We start from the raw sequence: 22,355 nt of genomic DNA, 5'->3' as shown, positions 1-22,355 counted from the left end.
CACACACACACACACACACACACACACACACACACACACACACACACACACACACACACACACACACACACACAAAGTAGGGCATGAAATCTCATTTGAATCATTTGAAAAACTATTTGATAAATATTTCTCATATATATATGATATAATAATAATAATAATAATAATAATAATAATAATAATAATAATAATAATAATAATAATAATAATAATAATAATAATAATAATAATAATAATAATAATAATAAGTTGAGCACTTTACATGAGTAGAAGAAACAAAACTATGGCAAAACAAAAACAGAACAAAAGTAATAATAATAATGTGGGTTTTGAGGGCTGATTTACGTAAATGGCTGGTGAGGGCGGCCTGACCTGACATGTGAAAGTCCAGTTTGTGAAAAGTAAAGAGAGAGAGAGACAGAGAGAGAGAGAGAGAGAGAGAGAGAGAGAGAGAGAGAGAGAGAGAGAGAGAGAGAGAGAGAGAGAGAGAGAGAGAGAGAGAGAGAGAGAGAGAGAGAGAGAGAGAGAGAGAGAGAGAGAGAGAGAGAGAGAGAGAGAGAGAGAGAGAGAGAGAGAGAGAGAGAGAGAGAGAGGGAGAGAGAGAGAGCTCCGCGCTGCAAGTCGGAGTATGTGCCAGGCCAGGCGCGCGATCTCGCACGGAACCTCGCGCGTGAACTTCGTGCGCGTTGTATGTGTATATAGCTGTCTTCACGGAGCTTCAATTTGATGTATTTCTGTAAGCGTGGTCACCTTTAAGATGTCGAGCCTATGGACGATTCTGATGCTTCTGCAAGTTCTGCTGCTCTTCTCTGCTGCAGGTAATTAAGTTCACTAGACACTAGAATTATTCATTTACATTTTAGATTTAGCATATTAATTAACAACAAATTAAAAAAAAATACACCTGCGTTTGTAAAGTTTGTATATAGCTGTTTACTTAAAGATGCATCATCTAAGATTTAGATTCTTTCAATTGAGGACTCTATATGATCTAGCCTATATTTATAGTCCTAAATGGTTTTCTTGTTTAAGTGTCTGGGCGGAATAAATCAAGCGCACGTCAAATAACAGGGGGTGAGGGGGACCCTGATGTAAACAAGACGAAAGTCTTTCTCTGGTCTGCATGACTGCATCCCCTTAACAATTGTATGTATTGAGCCGTACTGTATTGTACCCCATTCTGCAATCTGTTAAATAAAGTTTTCATTAATTTCATTCATTCAAGTAGAGTTGAAAGACCACAATAAATCGAGTCTGGTCGAGTCTCACATGTCTAGTTGAAAGACCATTAAGTTAACCCTTTCACTGCCACACTACAGAACTGGTTATAACCTGCTATCGTGTTGTTGTCACAGTGAAAGGGTTAGCCTTCTGTGTGTTGTCGCAGTGAAATGGTTAACCTTCTGTGTGTTGTCGCAGTGAAAGGGTTAACGTTCTGTGTGTTGTCACGGTGAAAGGGTTAACCGTTTGGTAGTGCCGCGGCAGTGAAAGGGTTAACAGATATTAGACATGTTGGTCCAGGTTGAAATGGAATACACAAAATAAAAGTTATGTCGTTTTATAATATATCTATAGCATAATATATAGAGCCCGCAATATACATGTATCTCTTCTCAAACGACGGGACAAATATCATAATAACGGATCAAAAGCGTTGTCATAACATGATACTGATGGCACACACACTTATTGCACAAATTGCCCGTATTAAGTTCTGCTTAAGATGTTTGTCGGTGTGTGTCATGAAACCTACATATTATTCACGGTATATAGAACAGAAACGTTGCTCTCACGTCACGCAGCCTCTCGTGGTTTCAGCTCAACACCATTAAAACTCAAAGATGCCAACAAAAATTATTCGACCAAATAGTTTAACTGCAATAATAACACACGTGACCACGACACCGGCTCTCCCGGTAATAACTGTCATAATTGTGGTTCATCTCCAAGGACAGAGTCATAACAAACTGGCATCATTTATACTCTTTAATATCCGCCTAATAAAAATACATTTAAAATAAATAATAATGTGCAGGCTAAATAGTAGAAGGTATAAACTGTGCTGGTTGTCAATATTCGTTTTCCGCTTCATATTGTATAATTATCATTCTTGATTTTTAATTAGTATTCTAACCTAAATGTATTTTCAGTGTCGACTGGCTTTAAATGTTATATATCAATGTAATTATTATTTTTTTTACAACAATGTATTTGCATTTTTATATGAATTGATTTATTGTATATTAAAATACAATTGTTTATGGTGTAATAATGTGGTTTATGTACAGAGACGAGCGCGGGAAGGTGACGCCGCATTTAAATAAACACGTGACTTTAGCGGAGCCTCACGTTGGTGACGTGTTGAATGCATTGTGCACGTGACGTGCCTATAGTTTATAATGATAGTTTATAATTAATGACTATAGATTAATGGTCTCACTCAGGAGGCATTCAGGGTGTGTGCTGTTATTGTTATTGTTTACATGTTGACTCGGTGACCATGTCCTGATATGGTTATTCTTATTGTACCTTCACCGCTCTGCAGCTTTGAGCTGAGCATGTCTGAGATCAATCAACCCGTGTTGTGTGCTGTGATCTACCGCCCCCTGGCGTACAATAAGTGATCTACCGTACAATAAGTGATCTACCGTACAATAAGGATTTTATTAATGACTCTTCTGCCTTCCTGAATCCTGGCACCATCGACTGTTTTAATCTGATCCAATCTGGCCGGGCCCCACGCATGAACGTGACGTGGGCACACACTTGATCTGGTTTTATCACATGGTTGACCTGTTTTTAATCTAGAGATATGTGGATCATTTTTCTCTGACAGACTGCTGGCATCACTTCCAGAATATTGTACGGGAGGCTAGGACAACACATTTTTGCTGACATTATCATGTCAAACTGCCATAAGCCCCGTGTGAATTCTGTACAACAATATTCTGATAGTGATGCCAGCAGTCTCTTAGCGTGTGACATCATTTGAACAGAAAACAGCAGAGAAACGCTCAGCAGTGAATGGGTTAATAATCCGGCAACGGCGAGCAGAAGCGACTGTGTTACAGACAAGTGCAACGTCAAACAGGACAGGCGGCAGCATATGGTCAGACAAAAATTATCCACATATCTCTAGATTAAAAACAGGTAAACCATGTGATAAAACCAGATCAATCCTGATGAATTGAAAATGGGGGACCCTGATGTAAACAAGGCGAAAGTCTTTCTCTGGTCTGCATCCCCTTAACAATTGTGTGTATTGAGCTGTACTGTATTGTACCCATTCTGCAATCTGTTAATAAAGTTTTCAATCAATCAATCAATCAGATCAAGTGTGTGGGGCCAGTCAGACACAGATTGGATCAGATTAAAACAGTCGATGGTGCTTAAAAAGTCCTTTGCCAAAGGGTTGTTGTCGGAACAACACACATGCACATTAAAATCCCCGACAATCAAGACATGATGATCATAGTTTGGCATGATATCGGCCAGGAAGGCAGAAGAATCATTAATAAAATCCTTATTGTACGGTAGATCACTTATTGTACGGTAGGGGGCGGTAGATCACAGCACACAACACGGGTTGATTGATCTCAGACATGCTCAGCTCAAAGCTGCAGAGCGGTGAAGGTACAATAATAACCATAACAGGACCATAATAAACATGGTCACCGAGTCAACAATGTAAACAATAACAGCACACATCCTGAATGCCTCCTGAGTGAGACCATTAATCTATAGTCATTAATTATAAACTATCATTATAAACTATAGGCACGTCATCACGAGTCACGACCGTGCACAATGCATTCAACACGTCACCAACGTGAGGCTCCGCTAAAGTCACGTGTTTATATGCGGCGTTAGCTGATGACGCGGTCAGCTCACCTTCCCGCGCTCGTCTCTGTACATGTACATAAACCACATTATTACACCATAAACAATTGTATTTTAATATACAATAAATTAATTAATATAAAAATGCAAATACATTGTGGTAAAAAAATAAAGTATTACATTGATATATAATATTCAAAGCCACTGAAAATACATTTAGGTTAGAATACTAATTAAAAATCAAGAATGATAATTATACAATATGAAGCGGAAAACGAATATTGACAACCAGCACAGTTATACCTTCTACTATTTAGCCTGTCATCCGCAGGCCAATAGATATAGCTGCACATTATTATTTATTTTAAATTTATTTTTATTAGGCGGATATTAAAGAGTATAAATGACGCCAGTTTGTTATGACTCTGTCCTTGGAGATGAACCACAATATGACAGTTATTACCGGGAGAGCCGGTGTCGTGGTCACGTGTGTTATTATTGCAGTTAAACTATTTGGTCGAATAATTTTTGTTGGCATCTTTGAGTTTTAATGGTGTTGAGCTGAAACCACGAGAGGCTGCGTGACGTGAGAGCAACGTTTCTGTTCTATATACCGTGAATAATATGTAGGTTTCATGACACACACCGACAAACATCTTAAGCAGAACTTAATACGGGCAATTTGTGCAATAAGTGTGTGTGCCAACAGTATCATGTTATGACAATGCTTTTGATCCGTTATTATGATATTTGTCCCGTCGTTTGAGAAGAGATACATGTATATTGCGGGCTCTATATATTATGATAGGCTATAGATATATTATAAAACGACATAACTTTTATTTAGTTTTATTGTATTCCATTTCAACCTGGACCGTGTATCTGTTAACCCGTTCACTGCCGCGGCACTATACGGTTAACCCTTTCACCGTGACAACACACAGAAGGTTAACCCTTTCACTGCGACAATACACAGAAGGTTAACCCTTTCACTGCCACACGACAGCCGGTTAACCCTTTCACTGGCACACTACAGAAGGTTAACCCTTTACTATCACACTATACCGACGTTGGTAGTGTGTGTGTGATAGAAAAGGGTTAACCTTCTGTAGTGTGGCAGTGAAAGGGTTACAGACCTGCAGCTCCTCTGATCTCAGCCCCTGACAGGAGCTCAGACAGGAAGCAGCTCTGCTTCGTAAAGACCACCCATTTTATTCAGTTATTTCTTTTATTTTTGTATGAACCTTTATTTAACCAGGATAGACCCATTGACATTAAAACCTTTTTTCCAAGAGCGACCTGGCCAAGAATAACAACAATGATAATAATGTAATAATAATAATATAATAATAATAATAATATAATATACTACTACTACTATACTACTACTACTACTACTACTACTACTACTACTACTACTACTACTACTACTACTACTACTACTACTACTACTACTACTACTACTACTACTACTACTACTAATAATATAATAATAATAATAATAATAATAATAATAATAATAATAATAATAATAATAATAATAATAATAATAATAATAATAATAATAATAATACACATTTGTTGTTATTTTAGCACCTTTCATACAGGAATTGCAGCTCAAAGTGCTTCACAGCAGTAAAATAGAGATATAATTTGCATAAAATAGACTGAATAAAAGCAGTGCAGAGAATAAGAAAAAAAACTATAATAAACAGTAATGAGAAAATAAAACAGTAATAAATAAATAAATAAAATAGCTCTCATTTACAATACAATAATGAATAGACGTGATACAGACCAGCTAGCAACTAAGCTATTGTCCAAAAACAATTCCTTTCCCAGGCTACACTGTAAAAAATAAATGTTTTTTTTTCACAGGCAATTCACTGTATTATTTTACAGATTACTTTTGTTTTTCTACTTTAAGTGTAAAAAAAATCAAAAGTTAGGGGGCACACTGAAATTATGGCAAGGGTTATTAGCCCCCTAACTTTTGATTGCAAAGTCTGACATTGACCCCCTTTTCAGGAGTTGACCTAGAGCCCACCAAGGTCATGCATATCAAGTTTGGTCAATGTCAGACCTTGCAATACACTGTAAGGCACTGTAAGGCTACTGTCCTGCCTCACTTCCAGTGATGAAGCTAAGCTATGCTAACGGAGCGTCTATTCCCAAAGCTAAATGCACGCACAGAGACAAAAAAGGTATGCATCTTCTTGTCTAACTCCAGGGAAGATGTTAAATAAGCTCATTTCCCAAAATGTTGGAGTTTTCCTTTAAGTGCTTTGAACATTTTACGTTTTGGAAAATATTATATAAATAATCTTTCTTCTTCTTCTTCTTAATTCGTAACTCAACCAAGCTTCCAACGGACAAATGTATATGTTTGTTTTGTTTATCTTTGGCTTGTCTGCGGCAGTCTACTTTATTCTTTCCCCTTGCCTTCTCCCTGAAGCCTTTACAAGTTGTCACGGTGCTAATCTGTAGTCCATGTTAAGTTTTTTTTCAAAAAATCACTATTTAAAGGAAAACTCCAACATTTTGGGAAATTAGCTTATGTGCCATCTACCCTGGAGTTAGACAAGAAGACGCATACCTTTTTTCTTCTCTGTGCGTGCAGTAGGAGTAGGAAGACGTGCACCGTTAGCCTAGCTTAGCGTCAGTCACTGGAAGTAGGTTCCTCCATTAGCCTAGTTCCCAACGTCTTCCTATACTCCTACTGCATGCACAGAGAAGAAAAAGGTATGTATCTTCTTGTCTAACTCCAGGGTAGATGGCAAATAAGCTAATTTCCCAAAATGTTGGAGTTTTCCTTTAAGCGCACTGCATAAATGTGTCACACCTTCCACCCTAGTCGCAGAAATGAACAGGTTGGGGTTAACGCTAGGGTAACCCTAACCCCCTAACCCTAATTAATTTTTTTTTTTTAAATCCTGAAAATGAATAAATATTCGATATGTATGGTGAGGACTGAAGTTAATAATGATAGTCATGAAAAATAATTGGAACAATACATGAAAAATATATGTTTTACTGAGATCGCAGTTTTCGGCAAAGGGCTAAAGGTGTGATTTTTTTTAAAGGTTGACTCGAGGGTTAAAATACCTGCAGCTCTTCTTCTTAACCCTTTCACTGCCGCACTACCAAACGGTTAACCCTTTCACTGCGACAATACACAGAAGGTTAACCCTTTCACTGCCACACAACAGCCGGTTATATTTTGTATCTGGCTTATCGCGTCCCGCTCTTAAGCCTATTGAGATACCCCTTATTTCCTTGTACCTACTGTACTCCACCACGAAAACAACTTGTACACCCACACCTGACTGGGTCCCGCCTCTATGGAGGCGTAGCCTATAAGACCATGGCCATGGTCACCAAACACTCTTCCTCTATTTTCGTTCCATCATATTGGATGCTGTGCATGTAACTAGTAGTATGAAAAGATTAGAGAAGGTTCGTAATGCTGAAAGCTTACCGGAGGTTTGCTTACCCCTGGCATCTCCGAGGCATGTTTCAGCGACACGTCGGGCCTGTGTTGATGTTTCCTCGTCTGACGGCAGCAGACCAAGGGGCAGCGTACAAGGTTTGGCTATCGAGCCGGCTTGAACAAAGGTAGGCCCTGTGTCATCAGGCATCAATGTTGGTATTGGTAATGCTGTGGAGTATGTTTCGGCGCCAGGGCCGGGGTGGCTTGGTGAACGTTCCACTGCAGTGGATGTTTTCCTGGCGATCCTGGAGCACGCTGCTAACGCTAATGCTACTAATGCTACTACTGCTAATGCTAATGTTGACGCTGAAATGGGTCGTTGTTCTAATAATCCCCGCCGCGGGACATTGCCGCTTTTCCCTCCTCTTGCCCGCTTCATTGATGAAGGTCAGTCGGTTGCTAATGTGGGGGGTTTCGCTGAGTCCTATTTACCTTTTTTACGGGTAAACGGGCTAACAACAGGGTGCAGGCCGGGTGTACCGTGGCTACGTAGCCAGGTAGCTTTGTTCCTGTGCCCTGGCGGGGATGAACAATGTCCCACCCGGCCGATGCTTGAGAGCGAATCGGCTCGGAGATTGGCAGTATGGACGGATGAGTGGTATACTGCTGCAGGATGGTTTGTAGCGGCGGCCAGTGTTATGGCTCAGCTGGCTAGTTTCCTATCCACATTGGCGTCGGGTAGTAGGGCTATGGGTCCAGCCGACATTGTAAACATGTTGCATGTTTGTGGTGTTATAGAGATCTTGACTCAGTTGCAAGCTATAACTGCGGGGAGGATTAGGATGCTATCAACGTTTGTTGTTAGGCATGTTTGGTTGGAGCACTCCTCTTGGGGAAGAGGATAGGTTTTCTCTCCTCACGACTCCTTTTTCCATGGAAAGTCTTTTTGGTCGTTCTGTGGAGGCGCAGGCGGTTGTTGATCTGGGTCCTACACCGCCTCACGCTGTGCAGCCAGAGGTGGGAGCACGGTCTCGTCAACGACTGTGGCGAGATCCTCGACAGGCGGCCATGTTTCCCCCGCCAGTGGTGCCCTGGGCGGAGAGTCAACAGGGTTCCACAAGGCCGACAGCCTTGGCGGCCGAGGGATCGGCCATTTTGGGTGAATTCGGCTTGGATAAAACAAGCCGTCGTCACTTTGCCGCGAGCAGCCCGCTCCCCGTTCAATCCTCTCTCTGTTACCCACGGAAGCGGGGCTCTGATCGTTCTCCTTTGGCTGCGGGCCGCGAACCTTCTTTGAAACGCATGCGGCCCCATTCTTCACTTCTCATGGGGACAGGGGCTGACACCCAGTTGATGGCTGAGCCTGGGTCTGTCCGTGAGAATGTTGTGCTGTCGCGTGGCTCCTGCACCACACGTTGTGTGATGGATGAGCCTGGTGTTACAGCTGCCACTAGCTACGGTGGTCAGCAGGGGGACTCGAGACCTCTTCTGTTAAATGTACAGCAAGGGTTACCCCGGCCTCGCCTTCACCAGGCGGGGTATCGCGCTGATGCCTCCCACTCCCGTGAGAGCGGTAGTGGTCTGCAAAGAAGAGGCGAGCGTGATTTGGGTGGTAGCAATATCACTGCAGGGCTTCGGCGTGTAGGAGCCCATGGGGTCCTCATGCCTTGCGTGTCTAGCTGCGGAACAACTCCTCAGCATGCGCTAGAGGGGTGTTCAGGGGGGGGTGTGTGTCAACCAGTTTGATGACAGCTTCTCCCGTATCAAACCGGCCCTTTCTGTCGGGGTCCCCCCTTGGGTGCGTCGCACAGCGGGAGGGACCGGGCCAACTATCTACTGTTCCTTGCGGCCCAGCGTCAGTTGACGGCGGGTGCGCTGTGGGATTATTTTCACATATGGCGACAAGAATGCCGTTTGGAGGGGTGGATAGAGAGAACGTTGAGGGAGGGGCTTGTTTTGCAGTTCGCACAACCCCACCCTCCGTTCTCAGGTTTGATGCCGACCCTATTGTCAGGGTCAGAAGCAGTGACAGTCCTGGCAGACGAGATCCAATCTCTGTTGGCGAAGCAGGCCGTCGTCGTGGTTCCGAGAGAGGACGCGATGTCAGGTGTCTACTCCCGTTATTTTCTGGTACCCAAGAAAACAGGGGGGGTCAGACCTATACTGGATCTGTCCGCGTTCAATCGGTTGATTGTAGCGAGACCGTTCAGAATGTTGACCGTCAAACTCCTTCTGCTTGCTGTCAGAAGGGGAGACTGGTTCACCTCCATAGACCTGAAGCATGCGTATTTTCACATCCCAATTTTCCCTCCTCACAGGAAGTTCCTACGGTTCCTGTTTCAGGGCGTAGCGTACGAGTACCAGAGGTTGCCGTTCGGCTATTCTCTGGCTCCCCGCACATTCACCATGTGCGTGGCGACTGCGCTGGAGCCGTTACGTCGTCGGGGGATACGAGTTCTATTCTATCTCGACGACATTCTACTCCTCAGTCGTTCGGAGGAGGTTGCCAGGTCTCATACCAGGCTGGTGGTGGAATTCCTCACCAGGCTGGGTTTTGCTGTGAGTTGGAAGAAGAGTACGCCTCTTCCCAGTCAACAGGTGGAGTACTTGGGCTTGACGTTGCGGTCGAGGCCCATGATTGTAACCCTCTCGGAGCAGCGCCGGGTGTCTATCCTTCGCGCGCTCGGGGGTTTCCATCTGGGAGGGACGGTCACGGCGCTGCAAGTGATGCGTCTGCTCGGTATGATGGCATCTGCTCACACGGTGGTTCCTCTTGGTCTCCTCTTCATGAGGAGGATACAGAGGTGGACAAATGGAAACGGTTGACGGTTCCTTTGTCGATATGGGGAGATCTCGCCCATTGGAAGAGGCTGGGTATCCTCACCATTGGGGTCCCCATGGGCAGCAGGCGCTCACACGTCACGGTCTTCACCGACGCCTCTCACGGGTTGGGGAGGGACGTGTCGGACCCACGCAGTGGGGGGCAGCTGGACGGAGGTTCATGCTGGCCCATCTACCCTGCACATCAATGTGTTGGAATTGAAGGCGGTCCTCCTGGTCCTCAAACGGTTCGACCACCTGGTGGTAGGCGAGCACGTTTTGGTCAGGACAGACAGTATGACGGCAGCGGCGTATATCAACAGGCAGGGTGGGACTCGTTCCATCCGCCTGCTCCGGGCGGCGGTCGAACTTTGGCTATGGGCATCTCGCAGGCTGCGCAGTCTGAGGGCGCTCCACATTCCTGGTACAGAGAATATGGGCGCGGATATGATGTCTCGGGGCGGTCCTCGTTACGACGAGTGGGAACTCCGCCCCGACATAGTCAGACAGATCTGGGATCGGTTCGGGGAGGCCTCGGTAGATCTGTTTGCGTGCCGACGCTCTCACAAGTGCCCCTTGTGGTTCTCGGTCAGTCGAGCAGATTATCCCCCCTTGGGGGTGGATGCCTTCTCGACCTTTCCATGGCCGCCCGGTCTTCTGTACGCCTTTCCTCCTGTACAGCTGTTGGGTCAGGTGTTGGAGCAGATACGGAGGGAGCGCAGAACGGTGATCCTGGTCGCGCCGGACCGGGGCACGGCAGTGTGGTTCCCGGTCTTGATTCAGCTTCTGGTCGCTCCTCCTTGGGTCATTCCTTGGTCGGCGACGGCCCTCTCACAGCACAACGGGTCACTGTTCCAGTACCCGATGTTGGGCCAACGACTGTTGGTGTGGCTGGTGGGAGGGTGAGTCTGGAGAGGATGGACCCTTCTGTGGTTAATACCATCCGGAATGCACATGCTCCCTTCACTGTCGCGCTTTACGCGGGCAGATGGCGTATGTTCCAAGAGTGGTGTAAGGCGGGGGGCCGGGACCCAGTCTCCTGCCCCCTGGATGCTGTCCTGCGTTATCTCCAGTCTCTCCTTGGTAGACTGTCGGCTTCGACGGTGAGGGTATATGCGGCGGCTATATCCTCCTATCATGAGGGGTTTGAGGGGAATGTCTTGTTCAGCCACCCTCTTGTGAAGCGTTTCCTGCTTGGCGCTCGACGCGTTAAGCCGGTGCAACGCTCTTTGGCTCCGACTTGGGATCTTCAATTGGTCCTCAGTCGGTTGTCCTTGGCCCCGTTTGAGCTGCTCGAGCAGGCGCCGTTGGGACAGCTGTCTTTCAAGACCGCGTTCCTGCTGGCTGTCACCTCCGCTAAACGCGTGAGTGAGCTCTGTGCTCTTTCGGTACGTCCAGAGTGCCTGTCTTTTCGGGCCGATTGCGGTGCCACTCTGCGACCTAATCCTGCTTTCATGCCTAAGAATATCCGGAGTTCCTTCCGCTCCCGGGATATTGTGGTTCAGGCGTTTCGTCCTCCTCCTCACACTAGTGAGTTAGATGCGGGCCTTCACCTGTCATGTCCGGTCCGTGCTTTGGGAATTTACCTCAGCCGTACTCAGGACCTCAGGGTTACCGATCAGCTTTTTGTCTGTCACGGTGGTTCTCGTGCCGGTAAGGCACTGTCGAAACAGCGCCTGTCCCATTGGTTGTGCGAGGGCATTGCCCTCTGCTACACGTTGGCTGGGCAGGATCCCCCTGGGGGCGTCAGGGCGCACTCCACTCGTGGGGTGGCTGCCTCTGCCGCTCTCCTGGGTGGGGCCTCGGTGGAGGACATCTGTGCTGCAGCTTCATGGTCCTCCCCGTTCCCCTTTGTAAGGTTTTACCTCATGGACATGACCGGGGGTTCTGTCTCCCAGGCGGTTCTGAGGTCTGTGGCCTTTCCTGCTTCCCGTCCTTGGTAGGGTAGCAGGAGTGTGTGGGTATGGGCCACAGTGTGTAGGTCACATGTGGTTCCGCTTGTGCTTTGTGTTCAAGGGGTTCTAGTTCCCTCTTGCTCGCACTCAGGTGGAGTTGACTGCGCCCCCCCCTTCATTAGGAAGGATGGGGTGACGGGGCTCCCCAAACCCCTTGATGTGGGCTTACGGGTCCTCAGGGGGTGCATCTGTCGGGCCTCGCGTCCGCTCTAACCCATATCTCGATAGGCTTTAAGAGCGGGACGCGATGGCCAAGTACGATAATATAACATAAGGTTATGTATATAACCTAGTTATATGAGTACTGGCTAAGCGTCCCGCTCTTAAGCGGCCCTGAGTTCCCTTTTGAGGGATCTTTTACTGGAAACGGGATTTTTGGCGAGGAAGAGTGTTTGGTGACCAGGCCCACTGTCTTATAGGCTACGCCTCCATAGGGGCGGGACCCGGCAGGTGTAGGTGTACGTGTTTTTTTCGTTGATGGAGTACAATAGGTACCTGAGATGAGGTATATCTCGATAGGCTTTAAGAGCGGGACGCTTAGCCAGTACTCATATAACTAGGTTATATACATAACCTTACGTTATGCAGCTGAGAGAGAATGTTTTTTCACTGAAGACGCTGTTCTGTTCTCAACCATCATTTTCTTTGGACAATACACCTTATAAACCACATCAGCTGCAGCCTGGACATTAAACTCTGTCAACATCCACAACTTCTTTTGTTACTTAAACATCTAAGTAGGTGCATTGTGGCGCATTGTTCATTTATTAGTTAATGACAAGCGGCCACTATAGCTTCTCCAACTAACTATTTATTTAAATTGTTCCTAATAATAATGAACATAAGTAGCATGGTAATAATACGTAGGTTATTGATCAATGAATGTATTGATACATTAAAGGTGTACAAATGATACACCAGTAGAACTTCTGTACTACTTCTACTGTAGAAGTCGTGTTATTTCCTCATTGTCCTGCTGTGTCGCCTCAAAAAATAGGCTCGAGGCGATTTTTAGCCAGGCGACAGAAATAGCTGCACGACCGTCGCTTCTAAAATCTCCTGCCGTGTAGCTTCTCTCATTCATAACAATGGAGGCGATAGAAGTCGCCTCGCAAAAAAAGTCGGTCGCCTGGCTAAAATCGCCTGCCGTGTGCGGAGCACTGCTTAGAGATGACCAGACGAGCGTTCCAGATTCAGTGATGTCACACTGTGTTCATGTTGTGTTAATAAACACTGAGTCTCTCATTTCCACTGATCCTGACTCTGGTGTCACCTGTGTGTTACAGTAACCAGCTCATCCGTTGGCGTGGTGGAGAGGGTGCCGCTGACAGCCATCGTGGGAGGATCCATCACATTTCATGACCGCATTACAGGTTTTTCAGGAGCTATAAAATCTGGAAAAGATTATGTCGCTTTGGTTCAGATGGTGGCGGGAACACTTACACTTAAGCACCTAAATAATAGTTTTAGCGGTAGAGTTCTGTGGGACAAAGTCACACGATTCTTTACAATCAGGAAGCTGCAGACAGATGACACAGGGGACTATGAAGTGGACCAATTAGACGGAATGAGTGCTCTCATATATTATCGGCTGGACGTCTACAGTAAGTCATGTTTCTTTACTGCGCTCTAGGCTTGGATGATGCTAATGTTCAAATCGAGAACAGATGCCTGTTGAAGCTGCAGTTTAGTGGAAGCAATGGATGAATGAATGAATGAATGACTGGCAGGTATGTTTGACTGTGTTTGACTGGCAGGTATGTTTGACTGTGTTTGACTGGCAGGTCGTATGTTTGACTGTTTGATTGGCAGGTTGTATGTTTAACTGTGTTTGACTGGCAGGTCGTATGTTTGACTGTGTTTGACTGGCAGGTCGTATGTTTAACTGTGTTTGACTGGCAGGTTGTATGTTTGACTGTGTTTGACTGGCAGGTCGTATGTTTGACTGGCAGGTTGTATGTTTGACTGTGTTTGACTGGCAGGTCGTATGTTTGACTGTGTTTGACTGGCAGGTCGTATGTTTGACTGTGTTTGACTGGCAGGTCGTATGTTTGACTGTGTTTGACTGGCAGGTCGTATGTTTAACTGTGTTTGACTGGCAGGTCGTATGTTTGACTGTGTTTGACTGGCAGGTCGTATGTTTAACTGTGTTTGACTGGCAGGTCGTATGTTTGACTGTGTTTGACTGGCAGGTCGTATGTTTGACTGTGTTTGACTGGCAGGTCGTATGTTTAACTGTGTTTGACTGGCAGGTCGTATGTTTGACTGTGTTTGACTGGCAGGTCGTATGTTTAACTGTGTTTGACTGGCAGGTCGTATGTTTGACTGTGTTTGACTGGCAGGTCGTATGTTTAACTGTGTTTGACTGGCAGGTTGTATGTTTTGATTGATTGATTGATTGATTGAAAATTGTATTAACAGATTGCAGAATGGGTACAATACAGTATGGCTCAATACATACAATTGTTAAGGGGATGCAGACCAGAGAAAGACTTTTGTCTTGTTTACATCAGGGTCCCCCATTTTCAATTCATCATAACATATATGACATACAGATAGACACAGTACTGCTACATCTATACATTTATGACATACCAGATTTGCAAATACAGTACTGTTTGTGATACAAAAAGTGTCCAGAAAAGAGTGTATATACATTTGACGTAGAAACTGTACATTGGAGGAGGTTGGGTAGGTGGGTTGGGAGGGGGGGGGGACTGTACATTGGAGGTGGGGCGAATGTTTGACTGTGTTTGACTGGCAGGTCGTATGTTTGACTGTGTTTGACTGGCAGGTTGTATGTTTGACTGTGTTTGACTGGCAGGTCGTATGTTTGACTGTGTTTGACTGGCAGGTCGTATGTTTGACTATGTTTGACTGGCAGGTCTATCCTGTCTACACTATCTCTTTGCACTGGCTAACAAATAATTTCCGGGTCCAGTTCCGAACTGGTGCTAAGTTCTAAAGCCCTGCCTGGTCAGACACCGGGCTGCATGGCTGACCTTCTTCACCTGTAACTACCAGTCTACCAGTCTACCAGTCTACCAGTCTACCAGTCTACTAGTCTACCAGTCTATCAGTCTACCAGTCTACCAGTCTACTAGTCTACCAGTCTACCAGTCTACCAGTCTACTAGTCTACTAGTCTACTAGTCTACCAGTCTATCAGTCTACTAGTCTACTAGTTTACCAGTCTATCAGTCTACCAGTCTACTAGTCTACTAGTCTATCAGTCTACCAGTCTATCAGTCTACTACTACCTGTACCCCCCCCTTCCCCCATGCTGCTATGATGCCTGAATTTCCCCAAGGGGATCAATAAAGGAATATCTTATCTTATCTTACTAGTCTACCAGTCTATCAGTCTACTAGTCTATCAGTCTACGAGTATACCAGTTTATTAGTCTATCAGTCTACTAGTATACCAGTTTATTAGTCTATCAGTCTACTAGTATACCAGTTTATTAGTCTATCAGTCTACTAGTATACCAGTTTATTAGTCTATCAGTCTTCTAGTATACCAGTTTATTAGTCTATCAGTCTTCTAGTATACCAGTTTATTAGTCTATCAGTCTTCTAGTATACCAGTTTATTAGTCTATCAGTCTTCTAGTATACCAGTTTATTAGTCTATCAGTCTACTAGTATACCAGTTTATTAGTCTATCAGTCTACTAGTATACCAGTTTATTAGTCTATCAGTCTTCTAGTATACCAGTCTACCAGTCTACCAGTCTACCAGTCTACTAGTCTACCAGTCTACCAGTCTACCTGTCAGGTCATCTCAATAACAACTATTGGCCTCTAAACCGCCTAAAAACCAGAGGACACTTCAATGGAACACCCTCCTCTTAGTGCTGCAATCTGCACAATCCTGTTCTTTTAAAAACAGCTCAAAACATTTGTATTCAGACAGGCTTTTGAATGAATGGTGTCATTGATCCTTATTGTATCTGTTATTATGTGTGTGGTCATGTCTTTCTGTCCCTCGGCTAGTTTGAGCTTGTTTTAATCTGCTTACTTACTTGATACTGTCAGCTGCGTTCTGCTATACAAATACACTTTACACTTGCTTACTTATCTACGGTAATTTCCTTTTTAATTCAACACCCTTCCCCCCCTCCCAGAGCATGTGGCAATGCCCTCTGTGACTGTATCCAGAGTGGGCAATGGGAGCTGCACCCTGCTGTGTTCCGTGGAGAGGGGTGGAGACACCGATCTTTACTGGTACAGAGGATTCGAGAGAGTGAGCCAGACGAAGGGCACCAGCCTTCCGCTGACGGTGGACAGCCAACGATTCAACGTCCCTTACGGCTGCATGGCTTCCAATCCTGCTGAGAACAAGACGGACTGGGTCATCAACATCAATCAGTCCTGCAGCCCTGACCTCACTGGGCCTAAACCGACCGACCGACCCTGCCCACCGACCGCCCGACCCTGCCCACCGACCGCCCGACCCTGCCCACCGACCGCCCGACCCTGCCCACCGACCGCCCGACCCTGCCCACCGACCGCCCGACCCTGCCCACCGACCCTGCCGACCAACCAATCGACCCTGCCGACTGACCGACCGACCGACCCTGCCGATTTAGGTGAGACCCAATATATTTTATGAGTTTTTAAAGAAAAATATAAAAAATTAAAAAAATTATTTGAAAAACTTTTTTAATAAAGTTTCATAGAAATCTTAGTCAAACCTTTAGTATTATGGATATTAAACATGCTGGCAGAGTACATGCATCCATGTTGTTGTGAACATTTTAATTAAATAAAGAATTTCCCTATCCATAGTCGCCGTGGGAAAGAATAAAATAAAAAATTCAATTAAATAAATTCCCTACCATGGCCTTAACTGACAACCAACAGGAAACAAACAATATTTTTTGTTATGCCCTAGTAAGAAATACAAATATTAATGTGGGCATGTGGGCCCTCTTGAGGACGATTTTCCCACGGACACTTTGGCGACCTCTAGAGGCTCGGGTGTGCATATTCTCTAATACAATATATATATATCGAATTAAAGCCCTATGTGTTGCCTGTTGATTGCGACAAAATCCGTTCAGCGGTTCTCGAGGGTCACATGCCGATATGTGAGGCGTGCGCCGAAGTACACGGTATTGTACAAATACCACTCCCGACTCCCGGGGCTCTATCTGATTGATTGATTGAACATTTTAATTAACATATTGCAGAATGGGTACAGTAAAGTAAATCTCAATACACACAATTGTTAAGGGGATGCAGACCAGAGAAAGACTTTCGTCTTGTTTACATCAGGGTCCCCCATTTTCAATTCATAATGACATTTATGACATACACAACATACGGATATACAGATATAAAAATCGAATCTAATCATCTAATCTAATCATGACATCTCCGTCAATCTATGCTCTCGCTCGCTTCCCCCCCCCGGACCCCCCATTGGATAATCCATCCATTATCGTTCGCTCCTAACCAGGCACTACCATTATATGCTAGCTTTTATTCTCTCCACCACTTCTAACCACATTGTCATTTTGGATTCATTGAGACCCAAAATTCTTGCTGTAGATATTTCTAGATAAATCACATCGAGGTATGTAAGAATCCAGACCTTCCGGCACATTTTTTCCGGTTGAAACCATCGTGATGCTATCAGCTTTTTAGCCGCTGTGATACCAGATAAAACCAATCTCTTTAGCTGTATAGGTACTGCACACTCAAAAACATCATTCAGCAGTAATACAGAGGGGTGTACAGGTATATTCAGAGTTAAGAGATTTGATAATTGCTGGGTCACTTCTTTCCAGAATATCTTAACTGGTGCATAAATGTCCCCTCGTCCCCATTTGTACATAAGGAGCATTTGGAGTCTTGTATGTTTGACTGTGTTTGACTGGCAGGTTGTATGTTTGACTGTGTTTGACTGGCAGGTCGTATGTTTAACTGTGTTTGACTGGCAGGTCGTATGTTTGACTGTTTGACTGGCAGGTCGTATGTTTGACTGTGTTTGACTGGCAGGTCGTATGTTTGACTGGCAGGTCGTATGTTTGACTGTGTTTGACTGGCAGGTCGTATGTTTAACTGTGTTTGACTGGCAGGTCGTATGTTTGACTGTGTTTGACTGGCAGGTCGCCTGGCTAAAATCGCCTGCCGTGTGCGGAGCACTGCTTAGAGATGACCAGACGAGCGTTCCAGATTCAGTGATGTCACACTGTGTTCATGTTGTGTTAATAAACACTGAGTCTCTCATTTCCACTGATCCTGACTCTGGTGTCACCTGTGTGTTACAGTAACCAGCTCATCCGTTGGCGTGGTGGAGAGGGTGCCGCTGACAGCCATCGTGGGAGGATCCATCACATTTCATGACCGCATTACAGGTTTTTCAGGAGCTATAAAATCTGGAAAAGATTATGTCGCTTTGGTTCAGATGGTGGCGGGAACACTTACACTTAAGCACCTAAATAATAGTTTTAGCGGTAGAGTTCTGTGGGACAAAGTCACACGATTCTTTACAATCAGGAAGCTGCAGACAGATGACACAGGGGACTATGAAGTGGACCAATTAGACGGAATGAGTGCTCTCATATATTATCGGCTGGACGTCTACAGTAAGTCATGTTTCTTTACTGCGCTCTAGGCTTGGATGATGCTAATGTTCAAATCGAGAACAGATGCCTGTTGAAGCTGCAGTTTAGTGGAAGCAATGGATGAATGAATGAATGAATGACTGGCAGGTATGTTTGACTGTGTTTGACTGGCAGGTATGTTTGACTGTGTTTGACTGGCAGGTCGTATGTTTGACTGTTTGATTGGCAGGTTGTATGTTTAACTGTGTTTGACTGGCAGGTCGTATGTTTGACTGTGTTTGACTGGCAGGTCGTATGTTTAACTGTGTTTGACTGGCAGGTCGTATGTTTGACTGTGTTTGACTGGCAGGTTGTATGTTTGACTGTGTTTGACTGGCAGGTTGTATGTTTGACTGTGTTTGACTGGCAGGTCATATGTTTGACTGGCAGGTTGTATGTTTGACTGTGTTTGACTGGCAGGTTGTATGTTTGACTGTGTTTGACTGGCAGGTCATATGTTTGACTGGCAGGTTGTATGTTTGACTGTGTTTGACTGGCAGGTCGTATGTTTGACTGGCAGGTCGTATGTTTGACTGTGTTTGACTGGCAGGTCGTATGTTTGACTGTTTGACTGGCAGGTCGTATGTTTGACTGTTTGAGAGTCACAGCCAGCGTGACCCAGCATTTGCCATCCTGTTCCCCCTCACAGACGGTATTCGCAGAGTTACCAGAGACTTGCAGAGGTACCCTGTCCAACCTGTGGTCGAGGGGGTGGCCGTGGTCCAAGAGGCCAGGGGAGGTGTCAAAGGTCACAGACAGCGTGACTAAAGAATGGTGACCTCTCGGACGTCAAGACCCTCCCAGCAGAACCGGGGGTGGGGAAAACCCAGAGGTCGTCCCTCACATCGCCAGCAGGCCTTTCATCCTACAGCTATTCCTATGGCTCCGTATATTATAAATCATGAGTAATGGGGATGATTGTATTAAGGATCTTACATATATCTATTTAATCTAGTGTGTATTTTAAACGTGTGCCTCTGTTTTAAGTGCGGAATGCACTAAAAGGCAGTGATTTATAAAAGATGTATTTTTTTCCTCCTGCTCAGGGGTCAACTTACATTCTAAAGGATTCTAAAAGATGTTAGAAAATTATCCCAGCGTTTGGTTATTTTATGTATAAGTTAAGTAAGAAAAACCACCTATTGACATTTATAACTTGTGGGTCATTTAAAGACTTTGGTGCCCAGTAACAACCAGGGGTGTAAAGTACTTGAGTAATTGTACTTCGTTACAATACTTAAGTACTGTTTTGGGGAATTTGTACTTTACTCGAGTATTATTAGGTTTGTATACTTTGTACTTTTACTCCATTACATTTCAGAGAAATAAAACATACTTTTTACTCCTTACATTTAAAATGCAGACCTACAAAGTACAAAGTACAAATCTCACAGGTCCAACCATTTTAATTAGTATATTTTAATTGTTTATCTGGCCAAACTAACATTAACGTTATTAATCCTGCGACCGCAGGTAAACAGTCAATCAAATCCCCATCAATGGAAAATGAACCCGCCCATACCCATGCTGATTGGTCCTTGTGCAACACTAGAAAGCGGGGATCTTTGATTAAATACCTGCTATCAGAAGAATAGACAGTCAGATCCGCATTATTAATATTGTGATATTATTCAGGGTACTCCAGTATTCTGTCTTTAATATTGTGATATTATTCAGGGTACTCCAGTATTCTGCCTTTAATATTGTGATATTATTCAGGATAATCCAGTATGCTGTGGTTAATATTGTGATATTATTCAGGATACACCATTCTGTTTTTAATATTGTGATATTATTCATGCTGTGATGTGAATGCCGTCCATGTTAGTTTACCTTCAATGGAGAAGTGCATTAAATCATTTTAATGCAAAAAAAGTGTCCTCTGTTCTTTCATTTCAGCATTGTCTATACAGAACACATTCCATTGTGGGCAGAGTGTCTGCTTGGTTTCATTCCAGCCTTGCCTAAACACCAGCTGATGATTTCACTAATTGATTGATTGATTGATTGAAAAGTTTATTAACAGATTGCAGAATGGGTACAGTACAGTACAGCTCAATACATACAATTGTTAAGGGGATGCAGACCAGAGAAAGACTTTCGACTTGTTTACATCAGGGTCCCCCATTTTCAATTCATCATAACATATATGACATACATGACATACAGATAGACAGTACTGCTACATCTATACATTTATGACATATCAGATTTGCAAATACAGTACTGTTTGTGATACAAAAGTGTCCAGAAAAGGAGTGTATATACATTTGGCATATAGGCTAATAGGCTCACCTCTTCAACTAACTCACCTGGTGCAATCAATGTATAGTTCAAATGAAAACTTGGCCCACGATTGAATGAGTTTGAGACCCCTGGTCTATCCCTTTAAAAAAATGTACTTTTACCTTTTAGTACTTAAGTACATTTAAAAGGAGGACTTTTTGACTTTTACTCAAGTGTGTTTTTAGCCAGATACTTTGACTTTTACTTGAGTCAGATTTTGAGACGGTACCCATACTTTCACTTAAGTATAATTTCTGGGTACTTTTTACACTCCTGGTAATAGCCACTGCCCTATGTCTGTTGCTATCTATGTACTGCATTCCTCAGAAGTGAGGAGAAGCCTTCCTCATTTCCTCATCATCGTCAGCTCCCTCCTTGCAGCAGGGAGTCAAGGTCATACCCGTATGTGTTTAGAAACAGAACACCACGGAGGATGTTTTAAGATGTTTTAACGTGTAACATTTAATGTTTAAAAGGAATTGCTAAACAGTACAGAAGATTGTGACTTTATAAAGGATTATACTTATTAACTTTAGGGCCAGTGTGTGCACACGGCCCTCCCACTGTTTAGTAAAGTACTTATAGTATAAGGCTATGGTTAGACTAGTGTATTCCTGGCGTTTTGTATACGTTTTTGACGACGTTTGATGTCCTATCTACACAGAAATGCGTTTTTTGGCGTTTTTTTGTGGATACGGCTGAAACGCAAAATTGTGTTTGCGTTTGGAGATACGCAAAAAAAACGCTTCGACAACAGCGTGTAGTCAGCACGGAGCAGTTGTTGCGAAAACGCCCATGCGCAGTAGATACCATCTGCGTGCCCTTCCTGTGTACAGTGTGTGTGTTTGGGGCAGAGCTCCGTGTCCCAAATAGCTTCAGCTACCATGTGTTGTCAAGTTATTGTTATAAGGACCCCAGTCCAAGCTACAACAGTCTGCATTCCCTTAACAATTGTTTGTATTGAGCCGTATTGTATTGTACCCATATGCAATATGTTAAATAAAGTTTACATCCATTCATTCTGCTAGCATTACCGATTGCATGAGCAGCTGGCTAACGTGAGCTATCAGGATTCAGACCCTGTTAGCTCAGAGTTCCTCTTTCAACTTAACAAGCATTAAACAAAATGGCCCAGTCATCTATTCACCTTTGTTTAATACACACAGCGTTGTCTCTAATGTTATCTAACTACTGATAGCTCGCGATATCATCAGTTTCGTGCTGGCTAAGTAGCGTGAGCTAACGTTAGCTTCTAGCCACAATGCTATATTGTTATAATGGCATACTCCATTGACGTTAGCATGCAGCTAACAATGCTACCGATCGTTTTTTAGACTAAACTATCCGCTCTTGGTGGTCACTTGTGTTGATGTTAGTTTTGTTTCATCAACAAATGACAGGCAGAACACACAGT

At 44.2% G+C, this 22,355-nt stretch overlaps 1 protein-coding gene across 3 annotated transcripts; it reads left to right on the top strand.

Annotated features, from left to right (window-relative positions):
- Positions 1-632: 632 nt before the first annotated feature.
- Positions 633-20,496, top strand: LOC311232684 (T-lymphocyte surface antigen Ly-9-like). 3 transcript variants are annotated; one of them, XM_084319553.1, is made up of 5 exons: positions 633-818; positions 13,332-13,649; positions 16,169-16,633; positions 18,320-18,406; positions 19,305-20,496. In XM_084319553.1, the coding sequence occupies exons 1-5, from the start codon at positions 758-760 to the stop codon at positions 19,421-19,423; spliced, it is 1,050 nt and encodes a 349-aa protein (XP_084175679.1). In that variant the 5' UTR covers positions 633-757; the 3' UTR covers positions 19,424-20,496. The 3 variants fall into 3 exon arrangements, with proteins under 3 accessions (XP_084175679.1, XP_084175678.1, XP_084175680.1); XM_084319552.1 differs by having other exon boundaries at positions 18,320-18,637; XM_084319554.1 differs by lacking the exon at positions 18,320-18,406.
- Positions 20,497-22,355: the final 1,859 nt, after the last annotated feature.

The sequence above is a fragment of the Notolepis coatsorum genome (genome assembly GCF_963971535.1).
Source record: "Notolepis coatsorum genome assembly, chromosome: 7".
NCBI lineage: Eukaryota > Metazoa > Chordata > Actinopteri > Aulopiformes > Paralepididae > Notolepis > Notolepis coatsorum.
Note: the sequence above shows the minus strand (reverse complement) of the source record. Positions and strands in the feature narration are given on the sequence as shown.